Below are 26,863 nucleotides of genomic sequence, written 5' to 3' on the forward strand. Positions count from 1 at the left end.
CAAAGTTTGCCTGACCAAACTCCCATAGGGGTCGAATTCTAGGTGGGTCACTTTGGTCATTGTCGCGATGCCCATTTTATCAAATTTTTGCCGGGCTGATTGTTCCGAACCCTGGTTTGGGGACTTTTCGTCGATGTTCAGGGGGTCAAAAATGCGATCGTTTGGTCGGAAAAAGAATAATAATAATAAAAATAAGAAACCGACTAAGAACAATACCCCTCACCACTAACAAAGTTAGTGGCGAGTGCCAATAAAAAAGACTCTGTGCCATTCATTACCACTAATTCACAGCTGCCAACATGGCAGATTTAGTCACATGGATGCTGCTCTGTACCTTTATTGGTTTACTGGCCTTTTCAGGGTTTTGAACATTTTGACTTTATTATTTGGAAAACAAAATCTGCAGCATGGACAGAAAACCTTCACATCATATCAAAAGCAGAGAAGTAGTGATGCACAGAACCAGCTTTTTCAGTTCGGATATCAGTTTAGAGACTTTAATATGTCAATACCTGATACCGGCCAATAATTGTGTAAGGAGTGGGAAAAATCCCCCACTAATTTCTCTGTATACAAAAATAACAACAACAACAACAACTTATCCAAATGTATTTATTTAAAAAAAAAATGTTTTTAACATTATTAGGCGTCCTGGAAAACAAAGGCCAGTAAATGGTTTTATTAGGCTTACACCATCCATTTTGTAGGCCTAGGATATTGGCTGAACAGATATTTTGGAGTCGACACAACACCTGATCCAACTAAATCTTGTGGACCAAGGCCGGTATCTAATAGTATCAGTGCATCCACAGACGACAAGTACACTACAGTAGCACATATTTCACATGCAGGCAGTGGCAACAAATGTAGCCCTCAGTCAAATAGATCAAATATATAGAGTTGGGTTGTGTTCACACATTATAGCTGTGAAACCGACATTGCGGGGGGGACACAATTATTTATCTGAAAATAAATCCCAATGGACATTCCCCGGTGCATTTTACATCAAGCTGATTTTGTTCACAAAATGTTTATGCTGTAAGCCAAGTTTTTTGCTTAAATTTGGAGTATGCTCTCCATAGCTTGGGTGAGCAGTCGTAAATCGCCTATCTAAGGTCATTCGATTGCGCCTCTCTGATAAAAGTCGTCTAAACGTTTTGTGCAAGTTTAGTTAAATATGTTAACCATGTGGCTGGAAACGTTGTTGTTTTAACAGCAGTCAGTATTTATGAGTAGTCTGTCTGCTGTGAACCTGCGGTGCCCTGTGGCGCGCGCGGCTCTCGCTCGCGCTGCTGAGGTGACGTCATGTGTTCCCAAAGCGCAGCCCGCAACATCCGGGTCCTGCGCGGAGGCTCTTTGGCTAAAGTTAGCTAGCAAGCTGTCAAGCTGTCAAGTGGAGAGGCTGGGACAAACGTTTCAGCTTCCCCTGGCTTGGCCACTCAAACGCGGCCATTTATTTCCCCACAATTCATTGTAAGCCATAGTTTATGTCGTCAGCTGGGATAATGTAATTCTTCACGGGCGCACGTCAACAGAGACATTCGTAACTATAATTAGATGCATTTTGTACTGAGTGACGATTATTACTTGCTAACAGGCTAGCTAGCCTAGCTGTGCCGTCGTAAATTCATAATTTCATCGGGTTGCCCATTCTGGTGCAACGAATTAGAACACTGTTCAGCTTTCCTCTGCAGTTTTGCTCCTGTCCATTCGTAATTGGGTTTTTGGTAAGTCGCTGATTTTAAGCAGTCTTAAATGTTGACGTAAGTGTGGTAGCTGGCCAGGCTAGCAGTGGTAATACATAGAAAGGCCCTGGGCTGCTTTCTTGACTACTACGTTACCAAATATGAAAGGAGGCCCGTCACACTTTGAATTGCGGGACGCGGCTGTGGGCCCGCGTCTTTATTTGAGTATTATAATGAATTTGACACAAAACTCTCTTGTTGACATGTGGGATAAACAGTGAAGTATGTGTTATATAACAACCCATGTTACATGAAGGTCTCTGTAGCTATACATTTGAGTTTTCATTACTGTCTGTCACACTAGTCGAGACATTTTTATTGTAAGTTAAAATCTGATATGGTATAATCTAACCTTTTATTCAAGGTAAGCCAATTTCTGTGTCAAAAAGTCTATCACATGCCTGTTTGTTTTACCACTCAAGATGAATTTATTGTGAGCTTTTTTTTATACTGTTGTAATTTATTCTTCTCTTTCTTTGACAATTACAGGTGGGACACAATGGGGGCTTTCCTGGATAAACCAAAGATGGAGAAATACAATTCTCATGGTGAGGGGAATAGCCTGAGGTATGGTCTAAGCAGTATGCAGGGCTGGCGAGTGGAGATGGAAGATGCGCACACAGCAGTAATAGGTCTGCCTCATGGGCTGGACCTTTGGTCCTTTTTTGCTGTTTATGATGGCCATGCAGGCTCTCAGGTGGCCAAATACTGCTGTGAGCACCTGCTTGAGCACATCACAACTAATTCAGACTTCCAGAGTGCTCTACAGGAGGAGGCCTGTGTAGACAGTGTGAAGAATGGGATCCGTACAGGGTTCCTGCAGATTGATGAACATATGCGAACCATCTCAGAGAAGAAGCATGGTGTGGACCGCAGTGGTTCGACTGCAGTGGGAGTGTTAATTTCTCCCACTCATGTGTACTTTATCAACTGTGGTGACTCTCGTGCACTGCTGAGCAGGGCTGGAGCAGTGCACTTCTTCACACAGGATCACAAACCTAATAATCCCTTGGAGAAGGAGAGGATCCAGAATGCTGGTGGCTCTGTTATGATCCAGCGTGTCAACGGTTCCCTGGCTGTGTCCCGAGCACTTGGAGACTTCGACTACAAATGTGTGCATGGAAAAGGCCCCACAGAGCAGCTGGTGTCTCCTGAGCCTGAAGTTTATGCTATAGAGCGATCTGAAGCAGAAGATGAATTTATAATTCTAGCATGTGATGGCATCTGGGATGTTATGGCCAATGAACAACTCTGTGACTTTGTCAGGTCAAGGCTAGAGGTGACAGATGACCTTGAACGAGTCAGCAATGAAATCCTTGACACCTGCTTGTATAAGGTATGTACTTATTAGTAAATTAGGTGGTTTCTTTTTTAGTACACCATAGTAAGATTTGTGTTTATATTGACAGGGGAGTCGGGACAATATGAGTGTTGTGCTAGTCTGTTTTTCTGGGGCACCCAAGGTTTCACCTGAAGCAGTGAAGCGTGAATTTGAGCTGGATAAATACTTGGAATCCAGAGTAGAAGGTAAAATTATTTAAAAAAAACACTGATACAGTTTTTTTTTTTTTTTTTTTTAAACAAGTTAGTACCTTTTACCTTTGTGTTTGATTTTCCATTAGAAATACTCAAAAAGCAAGGAGATGAAGGAGTCCCAGATTTGGTCCATGTGATGCGGACATTAGCATCTGAAAGCATCCCCAACCTTCCACCTGGAGGAGAGCTGGCAAGCAAGTAAGTCTGATGAAAACATGATTGTTTATGTAGAGCGGATAAGGAATAATATTTTACCAAAATCAAGGTCTTATGGAAAAATAGGTATTATAGTAGTTATAATAATTATGTTTTATATACTAATAATATACAAAATAATTTTACTAGCAGGTGGCCTTTGTTCAGGCTGACCAGTGCTTTTTGGTCTTCTGTCAGGACAAAACTGGCATGTAACGATCGATAGTATCTAGTAGTGTTACTTGAGAATGCAACAGGACTGTGTCTCCCAGTCTAATTACAACTTGAGTCTTTAAAAGCTGATTTGAGGGGTAAAGTTGACTTGTGCTTGGCTTTGTCGAGCAGAGATCTGCTTTTGCAATGATTTCGAACATCACACACAGGTTTGGAGTTGAACAATGGATTGAGTCATTCTGACTTGACCACGTTCTGTACCTCGTGTCTACCTCTTTGTCTCTCTACGGCCAAAACATCTGTCGATGCAGATTGCGAAGCAAACTCACTTTTGGGTCTTGACACTTCATATTTCTTATTTTGTCAGATAATAATAGACATTACAAAACTGATTTTCCACACTGCTTTAGATTGTACAGCCACATGCACACTGACTGCTGCACCACTGCACTCTATATGTCTAAAGTTCTCTGTCAGTTTTCACGATTGGATCCGAACAAGGGTTCTTATGTAATCAAAGTACAAGTAGATTTAAGATTTCATTTTTAATTGTGTAATAAATTGTATAATAAAGCATGCATCATTTCCATCACAGGTCTATGGGTTGTCTGGAACACTTTAGTTTGAGATCATGTTTAAATTAAGCTTGTGACCAGAAGTTGTTCTTCATCATCTTGTACATGGGGGTAATTTAGGGCATGTTGTCATCTACTCCAAAAATCATCTAGTTTTCTATATCTAGGTTAACGTTGCTAACCAATTCTAAACCATTTCTAGGCCCCGACAGGTATACTATGAAGCGAGCTAAATCGCTTAATTAGAATTGTCAAGCCCAAATCCTGGATTTCCTGTGAGCACTATATTCTGAGTTGGGGCAGTATCTTTACTTGATGAAATTACCCTAACACACAGACAGGTTTAGACTCACCTGCCTGCCTGTGGGGCGCTCACAAGCAGCCCTTCAGTCCTTTTACAAGATTACTTTCTCTGGTTTGTCCAGATTCATAAGTTGTTTTTTTGTTTGTCCTCATACTACTCCCCTTCCCATAACCTTGGGAAACCCCTCTTTGCCTCTTGGTTAAAAACAAATGAGCATGGCTTTTCATAACAGATTTCTGAACAGAGACAAACCTCAACAAATAAATGTGTCAATGACATGTAAAACTAAAAAATGCTCATGTCCATTTATTTGCACAACTGTAGCAGTGAAGCTAAAGCTATCCACTTCAAGTTAGTGAGGTCTCCAGCACACAGGATTTAGGAGGAACTGTAGGCTCGAGATCACTAACCACAGATTTATGTATTTAACACACATAGAAAAAAATACAGTGAAACCGTATATTTTGTTATTCCCTGAACAATTGCTATTTTTAATGTGGGACCATTTATTTATTTTATTTTCAAATTTAGTTTCTGTAGCATTATCCTAAACTTTAAATTGATTATACATTTTCTCTGTGTAGGCGAAGTGTAATTGAGGCGGTATACAACAAACTGAATCCGTATCGAAGTGATGACACGGTAAGTAAAGAGTTTGTCTTGACAAAGTAGCATTTTGCATGCATGTTTTAATGTGATGACCACTTCATTGCACTTGCCTGCCCTTCATTATCATTGAATCACATGAGTTTGTTGTTTTTTGTTTTTTTTTATATCAATGAAAAGGATTACTTCAGAAGTGTAAACCCCTCAGATTTGGAACTACTAAAGTTGTATTAAGTGCAGTGGGTCATTAGTGTTTCAGTGTGTGTTATCCTTGACACCCACACTGTTCTTGAATAGTAAAAATTTTTGTTTTATGTAATAGTAAATGATAGCACATGGAGTCAACTCAGAAATGATGGGAGTCTTGGGCCATTAAGCCCTCTGACCTTTCAATGTTGTATTATTCTGATTGAAAATCAAAGAATTTGCTCTTAAAGATGCTTACAACCCAGCCACTTCAACAAGTTATAGATGGGTGGATAACATTTTCCAGTCAGGACTACAGGATCTGTTGCAGATTAGAAATCAATGCTCCATGCTGCTGATGTACATGGACATTTTCGTTAATAATTATTATTCAAGGGTGCTTTCACATCGACAGCAGTTGATGCGCACCAAATGTTCCATTTCAACCAAAAGCTCTTAGTTCAATTCATTTTCGTTGACCTGAAAGCATCAATCACACTCGGATCTGCACTTAAAAACTTCGCACCAAATGCCAAACTCTGGTGCAGTCTCGCTGGTGTGAACGCAAACTTGGGTCCAAACCATAGACCTACTCCAAAGAAAATTTGAAATGCATGGGAGGGCAGGCTCAGACTCCTGAATTGAGCGCACCAAACTCCCCCACCCAGCGGCGGGCCGGGGGTGGGTCCAGAAGCCTGCCCTTCAGCATGGAGTTTGTAGGTTTATGTCCCTATCCCCCACCGTCTGTACCCTGCAGAGGGACTCTGTGGAAGGCCACTGGGCAAGACAGTGCGTCTTGGCCTTGCTTCCGAGAGGTCTGGGTTGCGGGAGAGCCTCAGCATCCCTGAGCCACCTGCAGTCGAACCCACTGTACGAAGAAACCTTGGATATACGTCAGTCGGACAAATTTTTGTTAGTTTACTGGTGTGGAAGCAGACCACTCTGGAGTCTATATGCTACATAATAACAATTTGATTGCCTTGTGAGGACCAAATAATCAAACTAGCAGTGTGAAAGCTCCCCAAGAAGCAAAATGTATAGCTTGGAGCAATTTTAATGCTTAGGTGCTTGATAGTGCTGTTATTGTGCCTTGCTTGTGTGCCAAAACGTCTACTCAGCTTCTTCCAGAAGTTTCTGTGGGCTTCGTCATTCAGGTTGTACTAATTTGCATTGGGGGTGCCGATCTTGACAGCAAATAAGGGAATCAGTGAATTGTTGACTTGTTGCCATAGACTGTAAAAATTTACATGGCTAAGTTGCTATCGTTCCAAATAGGAAGTACACATGGTTGCGCTTCCGACTCCACTGACTCTGGAACCAATTAACTTTCTATTAAAAACTGTTGCCACAAATCAGCTGCTACGTATCCCCAAGGTCACTCCTGCTAGTATTAGCAACAGGTTTGATTGACAGTATTGCCATGCACCCGATCCCTGCCAACCCATCACTGTGGGTGGGAAGGGGTGTGACCTTCAGCAGCCTCACTTTGGATTTCCTCTTTGGTCGCTAATGATAGTTGTGTTGGGGAATTCGAAATATGGAAATCTGCCCCAAATTTGCCCCTATAACTGCAGGCCTCAGTCATAGGCTGTATATTTAAATGGACTTGGCTAACTCGCTAGCTGCCACATTCCAAATAGGAGGTGGACATGGGATTGACTTTTGACTTTACATTGAAAAGTTGTTACCCCTCTCTTTGTAACTGCTGCAGTGAACCTCATCATTATGGTCTCAAATGTTAATATTAACCCACTCTACATAATTCTGGTCTCTTGCTATTTTGCTATTTTGGCTATAAAATTATTCTTGAACATGAACATCAATGAACACTATCGATGAAGATTTTGTACAGTTTTTCCCCTCAGCCACCACGTGCATGTTCATCAAGAAACCATAAAAACAACCCTAAAACAACAGAGGCTAAACATGTACAGACAGTGACCATAAACACACTGTTAGGGTGTCTGCATGTGAGCACATACATGTGTATGTGTGTGTATGCATTGCAAATAAGACTATAGAAAACTGAGCATAAAATGGCATTTTGAATCTCCTTTAGATGAGGCAGCCAGAGGCTGTAAGTGGTGTAAACCTGTTTCTCTGATTTAAACCATACTCTGACTGGACCTGTACTGGGCCTGGTATATGAAGAGCAGGAAACAACACCTCTCCAGCCCAAGATGGGTGAGGAAAGAAGTGTCTTGGAATCATTTGTTGTAGATTTCTTTTATACCAAAAAGAAATGATCTGTGCTTATCAAAAATACAGAGCAAAGTATGCACAGACCTCCAGCAGAGTTTGAGAGACCACCTTGTGGTCTTTTCATTACTGCTCTGATGTCCACAATTTACAAAAAGGAAATGCCAAAGACAAAATGTAAGTTTACATATTGACCAATGTGTAGTGAAGTAATGCTGGATAATTTGTTCCATTAGCGTTTGAAGTTTAAATACTGCTGAGTTTCTCACTTTGAATTTTTTCTCTTTATATATTCTCTAAAAAACTCTAAAAAAAGATGTTTGAATTATTTGTATTATGTCGGACTAAAGGACACGACTCAGTGGAATATGAGTGTTCTTTCTGTGACATAGGGATGTTGATGATGCTGATGGTGAGTCTGTTCTGTTCATATATTGCGTTGGAGATGGTTCATGTTTTCAGAAATTGTACGTGTGCAGGTTTAGCGCAGCTCTTTATTTAACATTTCACTCTATTTATGTTCGTCACTTTATTTATTTTGGCTACTGTTGTGATGAAAAGACTGACAAGTGTTTGTCTTTTGGACGCATGCACACTCAACTTTATGTTGCAGTAACTGGGAGTATCCCCTAACTGAAAAAACAAAAAAACAAAAAACGATCTTAACTGGAATACTGATGTGCATGTAAACGCACTTACTGAGTGGTACAGTAATTTCCAAGGAGGTGCCAGAGCCGAAACATGTGACTGTGAGGCCGCAACTTCAGTGTTTGCGCTGTCAGACGCAGTCTCGTCTCCTTACGCTACGCACAGCAACCTACATTCGGTTTGTCGATTTAAAAATGAATGTGATCAACGAAATTCTTAATCATTTATCGATTATTCAACTAATCATGCCCATCCCTAATTCAAACGTAAAAAATTTCAAAGTGCGAAATTCAACTGCATTTAAAACTCAAAATCTGATGAAACAAACAACAAATTATCTTCCATAGATAATACCCAATTTAGACATGAAGTTAAACTAATGTGATGTCCCAAGTCTCATCCAGATTTTTGATTTTGGACAAGCAGTGATAAGTCTGTGTACTAACAGGCCTGTCACGGTAAACAATTTGAAGCACGATATTTTGCTACCAAGAAATGTTGCGATAAACAATATTGAAGCTACTTTATATCACTGACAAAAAAACAATAAAGCAGGAAAATCCCCCCAAAAAATGCATTATTATTAAAAAGACCAGATGCTGCATCTGATCAGATGCTCCAAATATGTGGCAGCCAATAATAAGCCAAGAAGTTTCTTATTCAACACTGTACTGCCCAAATCTTACCACATTTTACAAAATGTTACTAAATCTTCCCATTATTCAACCCTTCACTATAATTTGACAAATTTATATAAGGTATAATATTGATGTTATGTATTGTATTATGTATTGTATGCTAGTAATTACTGTCAGTTTTCTGTACAAAAATATATGTTCTTGAACCATAAATTACAACATCCACATCCATACATCCAGTGCCGCAAGTGTGTTTTTTGCTGCTCTTCACACACCAGGCCCAGTACAGATTCTTTCCAGACATAGCCCAGATGGTGCACGTCAGAGAAACAGGTTTACACGTACAGCCTCTGTGGCCGCCCCATCTCAAGGGGCTTCAAAAGGCTATTTTATGATAAATTAAAGGGGGGAAAAAAGCTAAAAATCATCTTCATTGATAGATGTTCATGTTCAAGAATAGTTTTGGGCATAAAAAAAAACAAAAACAGTCCAGTAGTTGACGACACTATTTGATAAGAGGTCCCCGTATCAATACAATATAATAAAACAGCATGAAATTACCTGCTTTTGCATATACTATATTGGAAAAATGTTGAAAGTTTGTGTTTGTCGACAGAAGATTTGGTCATTTTTATGACAAGAAATGGCATTTAAAGGGTTACAATCAAAGAAATTTTAAAAATATTTTATGCATAAATTTAGAGCAGAATTGTATAAAAAGAATGAGACAAAAAAAAGTTAAATATAATAATGAACAAAACATTTTCATGGATGTTCAAATACTTTGCACATTTTGTGCACTTAAAACGATTTTGAACAATAATATTCAAAAGGTTGAATACTTAAAACCAGACAAAGTTTTAGCAGAGTTAAACTCCAGGCATTGCAGCACATACCCCTTGATGAACTCCTCTCAGTGGGCCCACACTAAACAGAATCATGAAGTATCCTGGCGCGCCCTTTGAGCTCCCAGACAGTGTTGAGCTGTGATCAATCAATCCCCACACCCCTTCTAATGCTGTCCATGCCAGCATTTCAAAATTTGGTATTTCAAAGTGGGAAAGTAAAAAAAAAAAAAACAACACCATACATGCACGCGCACACAAAAGACAACTTTTTTTTATTGTAATACATCTTGTAAATGAGAACAACAAACAAATTTTCCTTTTTAGTTTTTAAATTGAAAATCAATTCAACTAATGGTTAAGTGTGAAATTTGCTTGGTTACCCATAGTTAAGTTGCAATTTATTATAATTTTTTACATAAAAAAATAAGCACATGTTAAGTGTTTTATATAGAAATGTGCTTTGGAAAAATATCTTTAAAGCATATAGTCCCTAAGCAGTGGCAATTTATTTATTCATTATTAGCTGTTTTTTCATAATAATGCTGTTTTGCAGATTATCTTCTTCTGTGATGTTTTAGGTGTTAAAGCAGGCGCATACAAGCGTGCACAAACCTGTCTACAGCCCTGCACGCTAGAGCATGAAAACCGGACCGTAACCCAACGGATTTGGACGGGTTCGGACACATATTTAGAACTTATGTTCAGGTTTGGGTTGGGCTCGGACACATCAGCGCGTCAGCTGTTTCCTGTCTACAGTAAAATGACTCGCTTTGAGACTCTTAACTATCAGAGCTCTGCACTTCTAGTTTAGGTACAAGTCAAAACTGTGTTATTATTATTTGTGAAATGTATGTAAATAATCTTGCACCACATTTCACAAATAATAACATGATTTTAATAGATACATGATTTTTATAGCTTAAAATATTGGCAATAAAGTCCACAGGAAGTAGAGTCAGTCACAAATCTGCAGCTACACCTCGATCCGTGCGGTGTGTGGATGTAAACACGTGAATTACTTTTGCCTTTTTACTTCAAACGCCTCAAACTGGATCATCAACACGGTTTTGTGGACTGATGTCATTATTTGTGGAGGACAATTTTAATGGATAATATGGATGAGATGCTACACTTAATTACTCACCTCTCATAAAGATGTAAATTTAAAGTCTTCTCATTATTTTTGCTTTATCCCAAATTTGTATTTTGCATCTCTGTGTCCGTTAGAGGCCACACAAACAATATCCTACGTGTGTCATTAGTAGGCCTGTGAAAATCATGTGATTTTAATTGCGTTGGGATCGGTCGGGTTCAGACACAAATATCTTAATGCCTGTCAGGCTCGGGTCAGATTCGATCACTGCTCAGTCGGGCGCAGGCTGGGCTCGGATAAAAAAATTCGACCCGATCCACACTCTACTGCACACAGCGCTCCTCTGGCTCATGTGCAAGTAGGTCAAAACAATCGTCTGTAAAAACCTGTGGGTACCCTTTGTCTGTGGGACAGTCCTTTTCTCCACGCTCGCACTTTAATAAAAACAAGCAGTAGTTTTGTTGTTGGCCTAAACTTTGCTTAAGTTAACTTTTATTTATAGTTAATATCTTAGATCTGACAGAAGCATTTAAAGCAAGCGCTTCGGTGCTGCCTCAAATCGCACTGGTGTAAACAAGTGCACGTGAGTGACGTGACGATCCTCTGGGGGTGCATTCAGGGGCAGTACTGCAAATACTGATGTGGAGCCACATATTAGGACATTTATCTGTCTGTAAATTGGATTAAATGAATATAATATACAGAGTCTAAGCTTCAAAAGGAGGTATAATATGCCCACATGGACTATCGGTCCATATCAGCTAAATTTTGACTGACAGCCGATATGTCTCAAAGTCTTCATATCAGCCAACCGATATGTTGGTTTGACCTAGTATTTTCTGTTATTACTTTTAGTGCATTGCATTACTGATGCAGTTTTAAATAGTTTGAGCTATTACTGGTCCAGTAGAAGATTTATACTTTTCAGCCTCAGATGCTATCTCACAAAGCCGGTGTTTTTCTCAAACATACAGCATGAACTGCCAGTGTGGCCATTTTTGTGTTGACACGTGGCTGTGGTTTTTTGAGCTACTGTGTCAGTGATCACATTGCCAGTGTGTACAGGGCCTTATTGTGAAGAAAGCTTTACCTCTGAGCACCTGACAAGAAAAGCTGAGCAGAGCCACAGCAGTGTGGTACATCTGATGATGAAAAAACCTCTTGGATTTTAAACTGGGTTTATTTAGGCTACATTTACTGTTATTTTACCTCTTTACAGTCATATTTAAAGACCATAGGTAGGCCTAATGGCATTTTTGATGACATTCTAGCATGTAAACAAAGTAAAACTACCGCTTAGCTTTTAGCAGATAGCCTAAATCCGTGTATGCAGCGGTAATTGATTAAATGCGTAACGCTATAGTCACTATAGTCACTTTTCAGTAGGCCAGTGAGAGAGAAAACAGACTGTTTATGTGTGATAGTTTATAGCAGCTAAGTGCTAACCAATGACAAAAAAAAAAGTTACTTCTAAACCAAGACATTTACAACACTTACCGCTCATACAGGCACCTCTCAAATCACAAGTTTCACAAATAAATGTCCTTTTAATCCTGCCTCAAAATGATGAGCTGTAAAACGAATATAACCCAGCATGTTGACAGGAGCTTTGTGTGTGTCCTGCCTATGGCGACTTTTTATCTGCTCCGCACTTTCACTTTGATAAAAACTGGCCTAAACTGTGCTGTTTATTTTATTTTATTTTATTTTTTAGACAGTGGGCCCGATCTTGCCCCTGATCTGAGTGCTAGCACAAGTGTGGGGCATGGAGCACTAAACAAGAGGTTTGCTGTTCCTTAATATCGGGTGGAGTGGAGCAGACTGAGGGCGTGATGTGCCGCGTTCAGCGAATTGCCAGAATTGTAAAAATAAATATCAGACTAGCCCACTGAAAAACAACGTGTAAAATGGTCAAGGCTTCTTTTATTTGGAAATACATTAGGATGATAAATGTTTAACATTTATGGACATCCTCCTGTGCAGGATGTCCGATTGCCCTCCCACAGCAGAGCACGTCCCTTCGCCCGCTCCCTGTATTGGCTCAGCTCTGGTCTATAGTTTGATTTGATCTGGATCTGTACAAAAGCTTCTCATTCACATGATGCCGTTTACAGCAACATCCTAAAGTGTGTTTTCGGAGCCTGTCTGCGGTTCTAATGCTGTGATGTCGGATTTTCTCACATCCTCATACCCTTCCTGTCGTCAGCTCCATTTAATTTCGTGACCAAATTATTCACATTGTGCTGCTTTGGTTAGTTTATAAAGTTAGGTAGGTTCTGATGATAGCCTACCAGTAGGTAGGCTATCATCAGAACTGTAGCGAAATGTGCTCGAAGCCATGGAGAGGCCAGATTCTGACAGGAATCAGCACACGCATTCATTGAGCTCGGGGCTGTGACAGTGGAGCCGAGCAGACGGATATCTCGTATGTTCTGTTCTCTTGGCAGCAGTGATCAGTAGAGGTTTGTACAGCGGCTCAAGATACATACAACACATGAGCACTGCTCTGTACAGAGACCTGTGCATCCTGCTCTGTATGGTCATGGCGCATATCAGTCACTTGTGCAGGGCAAGTGCAGGTCGTGCAGACACCCTCACCATGTGTTAATGGTTTAATCCATGTCAGTGCACAAAAGGGTAAAATCAGAAACATTTATATATAAATAAATATGAACAATAAACATATTCCATAATTCCTGGTCCTACCTGCGTGGGACCAAATGCCGTGGACACCCGTGATCGCATGAGGTAGAGACTGGTCTGCTGTGTAATGGGATGTAAATGAACAGAGGAACACAGAGAAAACTAAAAAGGTTTACATGTGTGCGAATGCAAGGACTTACAGGGGTGTTCAGAACACAAACCCAACCAGTTCTGTCACGGCCCATCCAAAATTCTATATTTCTAGCACCTCCTCTGGTGCGTACTTGCATCATGGGGCTCCGGAGTTGTTTACGCGCCCCCTCATTAATGCTAGCGCTAAGAAGGGGGGCAAGATCGGCCCCAGAATCTTAGATGAAACACAAGAGCATTTAAAGTCTGCGCCTCAGTGCTGTCTCAGAGCAGATGCTTGAGAGTCTGTGGTGTAAATGTGATTCAAGGCTCTGGGAGTGCATTGAGGTGCAATAGCACGTCACACAAAGACAAATTCATCCGTGGATAAATATTGATGTTGTGCCGTATATTTGAACATGTATCTGTCTGTAAGTTTGATTAAATGGACAGGGTATAAAGAGTCTAAGCGTTATAATGAGGTATAACATACTCATGCGTACTATCTATACTATAACCCATGTCTCTAAGGCTGCATATCGGCCAATAATATCAGCGAACCGATATATCGGTTGGTTCCTGTGTAGTAATAGTTTTAAAAACACACTTCTAGTTGATTTTAATGCATACGAATATGTGTAAAAGTAATCAAAAAAAGCATCTTATATTATTAAAATTTTAATGCACAACAGAATTCCAGGTTCATTTTCCCATACGCAGTCTGGGGAAATTTAAAATGACGTGATTAAAAGGTACATTTTGCGTAATACATCCCTTTAAAACTAATTCTGTTAACTATATTACTCAGTGAGATTGACGACTCTAGTTATTACCTGCAAAAAGACTAATATGTCTTTTAAACATGACTATTGGCTATTGGTTGAACATGTGAGCAAAATAGACACCCTGGTGAGCCAAGTAAAAATTTAGCAGCAAATTATGCTAGTCAGTTTTGCTTTTTACTTTTTTATATCATGCATATATGAGTGACAGAGTGTTCTGTTGAATATAAATAGTTATCCTGATTATTTATTATGATCAAAAATCTTAATAATTTCAGTGTCAACCCCAGTCCTAAACCACAATTACCACGAAGGTTCTGTCAAACAAAAACAAGCAGGTGAATATTGTGGTGTGCAGCTCGCTCACATTCTAAGTCTAAATGTGAAAGGAAGTGTCTCATCAGGGCCATAATGGCTGTATTCAGGGCTTGGTGGCACTAGGTCAGCACTGGGAATTTTTTACTTTCTTGTTGTAACTTAACCTTGAAGGCTGTGATGTATTTTACATTAGGGCAGTTGGTAGAATTTAACCAGAACCCGGCACACTTTTCATGCATTTGTATCTTACATTACTGGATTTTACCAGAGTTTTACCTTTTACTTAATGTAAGGTTTTTGTACATGATAATAGTAATGTAATAACAAGATTATTCCTTTGTGCTTTCTGTTATTTATTGATAGCTTTCACTAGAAATAACTGAAAATCAGTGCTTTCATCTCAGAAACATCGGAGTTATGGGATGGCAGTGTAGCCTTCTGTTGAGATGATACAGAGTGATAGAGGAATAGGGGGCAAGAGTAATTTACAGGGAAATAGTGAACCTGCTTCTATCAAGTAATTTTAGTGGTGTACAAGGAAAGAAGAGTTAAATAATGACTGAAATGTATTACACATTATTATAAAATATCAGGGGACAAAGCAAAATATGTTAATAACATTTTCACAAATTCATAGCTGTTGCATGCTATGCACTGACATTTGCAAGAGACATTCAGGCTTGTACTTTCTTGTGGAGTTTTTCATCTATAGATTAGAACAATAGGCCTAAAACAAAAGAATTTGAAGGTGACTGGATGTGGATTACTATGACAGTGCCTATATTTATATGGTTCATATGGTCTCTAAATTTGTAACTGGCCATCACCACTAAGGTCTAGGTTTGAGAAGACATTTTACCTTATTCAAGAGGCTGAACAGAGACTGCTGTTTTTATTGTAACTAGTACTGTGCTGATTTGACCACTTCACATTCTGACAGGATCAGAGACTCAAGTTATGCTGCAGTGTTACACTATGTAAAAAAAAAAGTTACTTATTATTACTTATCTTTGACCACAGAATTGAATAGTTGCTTTCCATCATCCTGTCCATGTAGTGTAACAGTATTGTTGACCTGTCCTGTCTCCCCCATGTGTCCATCCACCTCTGTGTCTGTTACTCTTTGTACAAAGCTGTCTGTAATTGTGAATAGAATTGGTAGGAAGACTGAAGACTTTCTACTTGCTTTTCCTCTCTCACCAAGGACTCGGCCTCCACAGACGACATGTGGTAACCCAAGCTCTGGCACTAACACAGCGTTTACACAGCACCACCTCTCCAGACCACAGCAGCTCGCTCAGAGGCCCTTGGACCTCTGGGCTCTGGGTTTTCAAGAAGGGAAATTAATGAGAGGAGGGAGGCGGAGATGCATGCACACCAACGTCTTAAGTGCTGCACCAGTCCACTCTGGATTCAGGATCCCCAGCGTCTTGTCTCCATCTGTCCTCACCTTATACTCTCCTCTAAAGTAACCCATAACAAGTGAGTCCTCAAGGTTTTCTTATTTTTGGTTCAATTATCCGCTTCAGTAGAAAGTTTATTTTTGCTGTAATTAATTTGATTCACATTTCTATTTGTGTGTGTTTGTATATTTCTGTTTTTGTGAAGTGCAATTGTCGTGTACAAATGGCCTGTATTTATGCAGCTTGATTTTAAGTTAAATGAAAAAGAGAACCTTCCATGCACTGTCTGCCTTTTTCTGCCCTTCTGGAACTGTTCCAAATGTCTGAGTGAAGACTTCTGCTTGCCCTTCCACCATACAGCACTTTCCTTTTCATTTGAACAGTTGTACTCTGAAGAAACGGGTAAATGTATAGTTGACAGCACAGTAAGCTCTCTGTACCACACCATTAACCCTGTGCTTTTATTGTATTTTTATTTTTCTATGTGCATTTGTCAACATGCTTCTACTGAAACTTTGTTAGAGAGAGCCCTGGAAGCATGTCAGTGGAAAGGGAGTTCTGAATGTGCAGCTTCTATCAAAGTCTAAATCTTTTGTTCTGTCCCCATAACATCACTGAGCAACGTTTACAAGCTGTTAGCTTTTAATAATGGTTCAGATTGCATCATTCTGAAGAATCCCTGATCTGCCACTGTGAATAAGGACATACCTTTTCCTAAATGATTCTCATCAAAATTCTGTCATAACATGACAAATTTCAGCAGAGAAAGGTCTTTTTTTCATCATGTCAAATTTTACTTTTAGAAAAACATTGTGATGTTTTAACTAGAATTTTCATGATCATGCAGATCAGCGATTCCATCTGACCTGCCCATTGTTTGCCAACATATGCTTTATGACAGCCGTTTCCCATTTCTTTTCATGATAGGTAGTGGAAAGCTTTAAAGCTACAATATTGTTGTGACTTTATGATTAATAGATTTACCTGAGCAGTGACAATAAATCCAAACTTCTAATCAACTTTGAATTGAATAATAATAAACTTAACCTTAAACTACTCCTTTTGTACAACCTTTGTTGCCAAAACTTTGTATGTCAAATAGCCATGATCATCAAGTATTTTTCATAATTTAACCCAAGAACAAATGTTTCATTTTCTTTGCACAATTCTCTGCTAAGCCCCTTCCACTGCATTCAAACACAGCAGTATGCTGCAGCTTGCCTCTTGTGTTTTTGTGTGATACTTTCCCATACTGACATTCACTTTGTCTCAACAAATCTATTAAAATGTCTCTAACTTTTTTTATTTATTTTTTGCGCACCATTGTTGGAGATTCATGTATGTATATATTTTGACTTTCAAGGAATAAATCATGTTGCTTGAGCTAGTTCTTTTTTGCCATAGACAAAGGATGATTCCAGTGTATATCTATAGTCAGTTGGTATATTAAAGTCCTATTGTACTAATTTAGACGACAATCGTGACCCTTTATGATTTGTGTAGATACATTCTTTTATGTGCTTTAAATGTGCTTTTTGGCAGAAGGGTCAGAGAGCACATTGAACTGATTTTTTAAATTGGCCTAAAAGTATTAAAGCTGCTCTCTTTTGGCCTCTTAAGCTGGTTTCAAAACCGTAGTGCTCTGTGCTGGTCCGTGCTGTGTAAAGGCCAAGCTCACGGCATGGACCACGCTCAGTCCAAGGGTAATTCTATAGACTTCACCCTGTTCACTACAAATGCGCAAGGAAAAACAAGAACTCATGCAAATCCTGAAGGCTGAGTGGATCTGAGCAATTGAGCACTGGTCAGAAATGTGTTTGATTTTGAGGATGCACTTAACTACCAGCTCCAATAGGCCTGTATAAGCTACTGCAGCCATTCTGCTCACATAACACAAATATCACACAACAGTCAAGAGTAAATTCTTTCTACAAGTGGGATTTTAGTTTGCACTGTAGAGTCTGGCATATGTCTGCTGTAAACCCAGACTATAGAAATACCATTGTTTTATTCAAATACTCTTGCCTTCACTCCACACACTGCTTTTTACTGAGTGTGTCTCTCTTCACAAACATGTAATACCATTTTAAAAGTTTTATTTTTTTAATATAATTTATTTCAGTTAAGTGCATATTTACAATATGTTGTGCAGTCCCAGTTTCAAAATAAAGTCTCATCTGGCTTCTTAAGAACCCAATTCCTCCTGTGCTAATGTCATATACTAATTATTGGTGGTTATTGGAGAGATTTTGCCTGTAGTACTTTATGACTAATTTGCAGCTTACATCTGAAAGCTGCTTTGTGAAAAACTTAGAACAAATCTGCCCTTTCCCTTTTCACTTTGCTTCATAATGTTGTACTTGTGTCAATAAAAATAGTTGAGACTGACTGTAGTTTGCCCCTCACCCTATATCTCCTGTGTTGACTGAATTGTTCCAGTTTCAAAGTAAAGAGTTGATATGATTAATATTGTATTTCACATCTAAAAACACTATTGGTCTTTGGTAAAATATGGAGTCCTATTTGTGATACTTGCAAATATAGGGTTAAGGGGTTTTAGCAAAGTGTAATATTAGCTCTAATACTAGAATAAATGGCTGTACCACGCACTTAATGAAATCAGAATAAAATAGATATTAACCAATGTATAAAGCTCTTTGATGCTGACTTGGTTGCCTGTGCCCAGTTATCTATTGCACAAGGCTGTCTGTCAGGAGGTTGTCCTCTTTTATGTAACCAATATGTTCCCGGGTTGTGTGGTTGACTGTGCTGCCCTAACTGTGGTGGTTCTTTCCCCACCACTCAGAGATAAGCTCACCGATTTGCCTTACCTGATGTTATGTATTCCCTCAAAGTGTGCTCCACCACAGACACAGCCCTGTTTCCTCTCAGCACAGCACCTGTAAGGCTTGTGTAGCCATTTTCCAGAGACTGTATGTCCAGACCTTCTACAGTTTCTATACCCATTTATATTTAAATGGGTAAAGAACCTCAATCCATTTCTACAGCAGATAAATTCAACCCAATAAATCAAATCTGTTTGTATAAAAATGGACAGGGTTGTTTTCTGTAAAGGTCTGAAACTCTGTCAGTGAACACAAGCCATGCTGTAGTTTGATGGGAACTTGGCTTTTTAATGTTGGTGTGTTTCCATGTCTCTGCAAAGAGACTGTCCTGGTTCAACAAGGTACAAGCTTCCAGCCTGTGGTTGGTTGGAAGCTCTTTTTCCATGTTTTTGAATTTTGAGGAATAAAACCTGAAATGAGTTTTCACCTCAGGTGATATCATACCAATTCAAGTGTTAACATGGCAACCTCTTGATGATGTGCACACATACGTTCATGTTGGATATATCTCTGATTACATGCAGAAATGGCTTTAGAGTGCTGTAGATAAATATTGTCATGTTGATTCAAAAGCTTGTCAGAGGCCTCTGTGAGTGATTTGACAACGTTCAATAACTGTATATTTTGTATTCTATTTTAGCTCCAAAGGAATGGCAGAGAAAAATAGAAAACATGTTTAAAAAAGCTTTGTTCCCTGAACTAAATCGTACTATTTGTGTTGTCAATTGAACAAATTGCATTCCTTGCCTGTGAATTGATGCATTTTTCTCCCTGCTCCTTACATCTCTTCTTTTACCTTAATTTCTTTCATTTTTTAGCCTTTTGAAGTTTGAAGAAATTTCTAGTTTGCAGAATGTATTACTAAATAAATGGCTTGTCATCTTGTATCTCTTATTTCATCACTCTTTTATCTGTTTGCACAAGTGAAACTTTCCACAATTGCAAAGAACATTTGTGTGAAGATAATCTGTGCTGGTATGAACTGTCAGACTCATAATCGGTAAACATGCTTGGATAAAACATGGACTAATAAAGATGTGTCCATTCTTTAGCATGCATCATGTTGCAGTGTCTGGATCTGTGATCTCCTCTAGTTGTAAAGTGAAACACTGTAGGATTAACAGTACAAGCAGTGAAATTGTAGGGAGTAATGTGACAGAGAGGCTGTGGTTTTGATGCAAAGCACCATTTGTACTTCAGAGAGTAAGAGTGATAATTTATTAGTTAATGTTGCTACAACATTTACGCCGTGTCTGAGTGGCCTTTGTGTCTCAGTCAAAGGTCTCAGTGCAATTAAACAGGGGGACTGATCAGGTAGATCCTGTGGAAGAGCCAAAAGTCTCCCCCCTCTGTGTCCTGCAGCATCACAGCAGTATTCAGGGGGACCCAGGTGAACACAACAGGCCTCATTCTTTCTCCACTCACGAAATGGTTAATTCCGTCAGTGTTTCCTCTGGAAGGTCTTCTGAGACATTTGATGCCACATATGCTGTAAAAAGCTTGTACCATCTCAAATGTCATTGTGCAAGACTAGATAAGGAGCTAAGACTCCATGGATACAGGTAAAACAAAATCTCATTTCACAAAATCCAACAGTTCCTTGCGTGTGCTCTTTGAACTGCACATGCTGCACTTCTTAGCTTGTTAACGTTCCTTAATATGATGTTAAAAAACGTTTCAAAAACTGCTCAGTGTGTGAGCCAGGTATCCTCAAGAGCAGCCAACCAACCCACTGCCATGACCAAAGCTTTTACTTTAGTGAATAAAATATTTTGTTAACTGCATGTATAGTATAACTGCTAAAAATAAAATGTTTATGCAGAGTACTTTTGTTGACGTCACATGTGAAACATGTTTTAGCGTTAAATTCAGGCTTAGTCACTCATTACAAAGACTCCGCTCAAATCCCACTGGCTCTCAATCCTACATTTTAAAGTGCACAAGTAACACATTTGCCTGGAGATTGCATTAGTTGAACCAGTTTTTTAAGTAAGGAAACAACTGTCCTGAAGTGTTCATATGAAGGTGTAGAATACAGGTGTGCGTGTATTCCACGAGAAGAGCCTGTGCTGGGATGAGGGGTCACACCAGTGCACGGCCCCCAGGATTAAGAACTGTGGGAGGGATTACTTTAAATGTCAACATAATGTCATGAGCCGTGTGAGAAGGTCAAAGGTTCAAGCACTGCTCAGTGGTCAACAGTTAACAGATCAGCTGTGGTCACTGTCCTGCTCCACATGAGTTATAATACCAGCCATCACAGTCAGTAACCCTCTGGACATCAAAATACACACCTGCTTGAATACTCTAACCTTTTTTCCCCCTCATAATTTCAATCTAACTTGTCTAACGTATTATTATTAGAAGGTTTTAGCACATGGGGACCTACCTAGACAGTAAGAGACCATGCAAACTGTACAGAGACAGAGTAGTTCTTTCTATGAAGCAGAAGTATTGACTATTATGCCCTGAGATCACACTATTTCCTCAACCAATGGGAACCCTAGTAATGTTGATAAACTGATGATAAATCTAATGAAAGTGAAATATTTGCTGTCTTTTTGCATCAGGTATTTACATTTTAAAATAAGTAATAATAAGGGTTTGTGTCTTTACAATTTTGAGCTTTTATGTTATGTATTCAGTTGCCCTAGGTTGGACTGACGGAAGTGAGGGTGCCAATCTGCGCCCTTCCAACCACCAACACTCACAGTCATAAATATGAAAGTTGGGTTAAGTGTCTTGCCCAAGGACTCAACAACAATACTCACTGATCCAGGCATGGGTTGTGCTTCCGTCCTTTGTGATGGTGGATGTGTGCCCAATGTGTGCACTGAGAAACTCCAATCAAAAGGATTCTATATATAATATAAAGGCAATATCAGTTTAAATAACATTTGATGGTGTTCTTCTCAAGCCTTTCTCAACATCTCACTGTCATTGTCTTAATTGAAGAAGTTGCAGATGACTTTGCAGGCCACATTGAGGCTGTCATACATAACATAGGTCTGTCTGACACCTCCCTGTCTCTGTGTGTGTGTGTGTGTGTGTGCGCGTGTGTGTGTGTGTGCGCATGTGTGTGCGTGTGCTTGTATAAGCTGCCCTGGGACAACGTGCCGGGCCTCTGAAGAAGTGCCGCCTCACAGATCCTGTCATGAGTGGTGCCACCTTACCTCGTTAGTGGCACAAAGGCAGTGCCAGGCTCCAGTGTTAGGATTAATGTCAGCTGTAGCCAGAGGCTGAGGCCTGGTGAGCTGTGGATCTACACATGATTAATGTGTAGTGACGTGAACAATCTCTTCATGCATACTGTTAAAGTAGGCTCCAAGAACAACTGCCTTTTCACCTCAGAATGCAGTGTGCTTTCTGTATGCACACTGTATATATAATTGCATTATACATACTCAGCTCATGTCTCATGTAAATGAAAGCTGGAGTCACTGTGACTTTAAGGGAAAGGAAAAGGAAGGTGTGCCTTTATAAAACTAAACTAAAATTACATGGACGAAATAAGTTCTTTCACAACTGGTCAGAAGACGGTGATAATCAGTAATGAGTTTCATCCAGAAGGACGTGTGTTTGCCTTTGACCAAAACTACACATGAGCCTGAGATGCATGCAAGATATTTGTCTTCTGGTGAATCATGTAACCATCTATATTCTGCAGATGACTTCAAACTTCTGAACTAAACAATAATGAGCAGGAAAATCAAATACAAACACAGCAATTAAATTGAAGACAAGAGTAATGGCTGTGCACAGTACTCTTCACAATGGGATTTGTTCTAGACGCTGAATTAAAATCCATCTTGTGTGAGTTCCAAAACTACAAATAAAGCACACGTTAATTATCCAATTATTATTGTGCCTTTGTGTTCGTTCATCTCCAGTCAATTCAACAGCGGTTTTCTGTGTTTTGAGACATGATTGTCCTTTACTGAGAATTGTATTGATGCCGCTGATTGCGTTCCTTTGGAGCTGCTCTGTTTACTGAGGCATGATTCAGGAGCCTAGTGTGTGTCTTCATCCCAGCTGTGTCCCACCTTATCCTTGTAGATGCATGTTGTCTGCTGCCTGTGTCCAGTCTGTCATGGAGAAACCCCAGGTTCAGTCATTCTGTGTGTGATCCTGTATCTGCACCTCTGTGGGTGTGGCTATATGTCCTGTAAAAGCACCCATGGGTGGCACGCTTCATGCCTCTGTCTCCCCGTACATGTCTTTCATATGCACCCTGCTCTCTCCTCAGGACCCAGACATCCTGTTTTTCCGTGGTTTCAGCTAAAGCCCATCCTCACTGTGGACCAGCTGTTCTCGGGACACTTGTGAACACAAGGACATCCAGAGTGCCCCATAAGCTCCCACTGTGCCATACAGAAGAATGAGACCAATAAAGTCACCTTCTTAACAAGCTCACACTGTCAGTCCACTTTGAACCATTCTGTATTAGTTTAACTGACTCAGTATCCTATCCAAAAGCAATAAGGAGTTTACCGCAGTTTACAGTAAACCTCAAATAGAAACTGTAATGCTGTGCTGTGGCATTACTGACAATACACTTGATTATTTATTTATTTATTTTTTACAAAAACACATTTCTTTACAAATTATAGAAAAAGGTGAAGAGAAAGCTTTGAATGTTTCATGTATTTTGACCAAACCAAAAGGTAATATCCACTTTTACATACAGAACTGAAGACAAAGCTAAAATCTCATAAACAAACAGGAACATGCAGAAGCTCTTTTTACTTTTTGCTTCATAATGAATTAGATGATCCGAATACCTTTATTTGTCACCAAAGCGAGAAATTGCAGTATTGCAATAGAAAAATACAAGAGTAGTAGCAGTAGGGGAAAAAATCCAAATAGATATATTTAATCTAAATATTAACTGAATAAATTGTAAGCAGCTTTGCAGCTGAATTGGAGTGAAAGGTCAACTATGTGTTGCTGTGGTTCTTTGAGCCCCTCAGTGTCTGTGTGCAGCACAGTCCTGTGTCCTGTCACACTGTCACACTCTGAACTCTGCATTCTCTCTGAGTTTGATTCACATGGTTTTACGTGCTCTCCACTCCATGACATGTTCTCAAAACAATTGCTTGACAGCCATTACATTAATTACAGTGAGACCAAAGGATCAGCACAGAGGTTAGTCACTTTGCTCCTTCTGTTATTCACACCTTTTATTGCTCCACAGTGGTGGTTTAATGGTGAATGTGAAATCTTCTAAAAGACAGCACTTCTTAAAACAGATGTTCTAAAGGTCAGTGTGGTGCATGGGAGTCTCAACACGGCCTTAGAGGAGGCTTTACCAGGTGTGCTGGAGCTGAATGACCAGAGACACCAGACACCTCTCCTCCCATGCTCTACCTGAATGCAAAGAATAATAAATGCAGTTTTCAAACAAGGCTTTCTATGCTTATTAGAGAGGGTGCAACTGTCATTACATCATATTAACTCCTTATATTGTCTTTTGGACTATTATCTATGACAAAACAACTCTGAAAACATTATGTCCAACTTGTCCTATTCCCAAAGATTCCTAAGTCTTATCCACATGAGCCTGTAGTGCGGGTGCTGTATCCTGTCTCAGCTTTCAGCAGCAGGTGTAGAGGATGTTCCTGCAGAGAGTGGGCCCAGAGAACAAAAGTTTCTGGCCTGACCATTGAGTATGGTCGCCTCAGTGCAGCAGCACAGCACTGAAAAGACCCAAACAGAATGGGAAAATACACTTTGAGAAAGGTTGAAAGTTGCAGAGAGGAGTGACTTGAATTAGGGAGAAGATAATGAGCAGACACACTACGCCATATTAATGTGCTGCTGATTTCTAATGGTTTTTATGGTTCTCTTTGATACTTTTCATTTGAGAGGTGGGATGCTTGGCCTTGCCATCAGCAATATTTTATATATTTTAAATGTCATACTTCAATCCCCTTGAAGGATGTTTTATGTAAAATATGCTTTTTGTGCCTCGGGAAGACATTTAATCAAGATTAACCTTGGTATTTTAGTAGCCAGTGGTCTAGCTCTGTGAGCTGTCATAATGGAAGAAAATTAAACATTACTTTGGTGCCAAGATTTACTTTTGTAGAAAGATTATTATGAGAAAGAATTCTGGTGTTTTTCTTTTCTTTCTTTAAACAAACATTTTTCCCCTTCGAACGAAGGTCTGGTTTCTAGAGTTTTAAAACTGAATTCTAAATCACTGCAAAATTAAGTTGAGTTACTCTTCAGTACCGCATTGCAGTAAGTTGTGGTATAAGCCTATATTTTAACTGTATTAAATCCCCCACATTTATGCCAGGACTTTCACATCAGAGCCATTTCTCTGCTCAGGGAAAGCGTCTCCCCTGTTTCTCGGTCAGCGCGCGCTCGAGTCCTCGCATTGTCCGCCCGAAAAGCGTGCAGTTTGTGCACTAAATAGGACTTGGGTGGTCTGGTCCCACTCGTTTATACACTTCTCCCTTCTTGATTTACGGCTCACAGTTCAACTGCTGCCAATTAACGTGAAGACCCACAAAGCCCCGTGAGGAAGGAGGAGGCCCGTTCCCGCGCGCCGCCGCCTGGGCTCGCGGGGCTCACGGACCTGCGCTCCGAGGTAAGAGCCACACTTTAACCAAACTCTGCACAGGATCAGACTAAAACTGGGACTTGGTTGATCAGTTTGATGTCTTCATTACTACAAGAGTGCGTGCGTTTGCTAATGGTAGGCTAGGTCCTTTGGCAGTCAGAATATCTCGACAAACCGAAGGAGGTGAATAATAAACTGGAGAGTATGCTGATGCTCTGGGCCCAACCGCACGGCCCGATGTTTCCTGGAATTAATGATAATTTTATTTGTTATGCAAATTTACATGGTGTGGAAGTCAATTAAATAATAGTATTAGCCTAGCAGTGCACGTTGCTCGTATTCCAATAAATGCGATGAAGCTACATCACAGCCAAAATGTACCACCTCCCCAAACAATAAAAACAAATGCATACAACTGGTCAAACCGAATACCAGCTCAAATCATATTGTACCCTAGTAGTACAAGCATTTTTTCTTTCCTAATATTAGATTACATCATCTTGGGCGATTAGGCCTCAATGATTCTTACCAAACTAGAATTATGTTCAGTTCTGTAATAGCCTACACGTTTATTTTTTATTATTTGACATTTGCTTCTGTATTTGTGAAAGTGTCTTCTACTTATCTGCGTAGATAAACTGGAGTATAGCTGACATGCAGCAGATGAACACAACAGGTGTATGGATGTCTGTAGAGGTCATGACCTGGCCTTGAGTCCATAGGCATATCCACCAGAGTGAGAGCAAGCCAGGGCGCCCTGTCTGTTCTGACCTTTGACCCCAGGCCACAGTCCTATTTCTTAAAGCAACTGAGAATGAGCTTACCACAAACTAATTAAATCACTCAATAGACTTCCACTCGGAGGGTGTTGGCCAGCCTTGAGAATTCAAAGACACTATGGTGCTACAACATTCCTTATATTGGCTTTAAATATGAACAGCCATGGATCAAAAACAAGCAGAGCATTTACATCTGCTTAATTGTATTAATCTGGTTAAAGACTCCGTTCATACAGTGTTAGTGATAGAGTAAAAGGGGTTTGTTTTTGTGCTCTGTTCCAGGCCTGGCATTCACCTGACTGCACCTCACCTTTGGCACAGAGTAGAAAAAGGGTTACGGGAGATGAATGTGGAAAATACACTTTCATAAAACAGGAAATTGGGGGCTAAAAAGTGCAAATAATCACTGGATGTGAATGTGTCCATTGAAGCGGTGTTTTGGGTGCGAGCCTGATGCTCCCACTAATGGCCTGATTCACTGAAGTAGCAGCAGGAATGCTAACCTTCTCAATGCTGCGCGACTCAGGGCAGCCACAGCAGCGCTCACATTTGTGTTTGTGTGCAACTGCCATTATGCTTCCTCCACTTCCCAAAAGAGAACTCTGTGTAGCATACTCGCTCTTGTCCTGTAATGAACGGGGCCACATA

General features: G+C 39.9%; 1 protein-coding gene across 3 annotated transcripts; it reads left to right on the forward strand.

Moving 5' to 3' along the window:
* Positions 1-1,351: 1,351 nt before the first annotated feature.
* On the forward strand, positions 1,352-23,240 carry ppm1aa (protein phosphatase, Mg2+/Mn2+ dependent, 1Aa). 3 transcript variants are annotated; one of them, XR_002318624.2, is made up of 7 exons: positions 1,352-1,727; positions 2,235-3,081; positions 3,155-3,272; positions 3,368-3,479; positions 5,114-5,171; positions 15,824-16,101; positions 23,115-23,240. XR_002318624.2 is itself a non-coding variant. In XM_020919325.2 (6 exons), exons 2-6 carry the CDS (start codon positions 2,245-2,247, stop codon positions 15,851-15,853), a joined length of 1,155 nt encoding a protein of 384 aa, XP_020774984.1. In that variant the 5' UTR covers positions 1,352-1,727; positions 2,235-2,244; the 3' UTR covers positions 15,854-19,755. The 3 variants fall into 3 exon arrangements, 2 of the variants coding, with proteins under 2 accessions (XP_020774984.1, XP_055011719.1); XM_020919325.2 differs by lacking the exon at positions 23,115-23,240 and having other exon boundaries at positions 15,824-19,755; XM_055155744.1 differs by lacking the exon at positions 23,115-23,240 and having other exon boundaries at positions 1,366-1,473; positions 15,824-19,755.
* Positions 23,241-26,863: the final 3,623 nt, after the last annotated feature.

Source organism: Boleophthalmus pectinirostris, unplaced genomic scaffold (genome assembly GCF_026225935.1).
Source record: "Boleophthalmus pectinirostris isolate CB_2022bp ecotype Guang Dong unplaced genomic scaffold, ASM2622593v1 HiC_scaffold_10, whole genome shotgun sequence".
Taxonomy (NCBI): domain Eukaryota; kingdom Metazoa; phylum Chordata; class Actinopteri; order Gobiiformes; family Gobiidae; genus Boleophthalmus; species Boleophthalmus pectinirostris.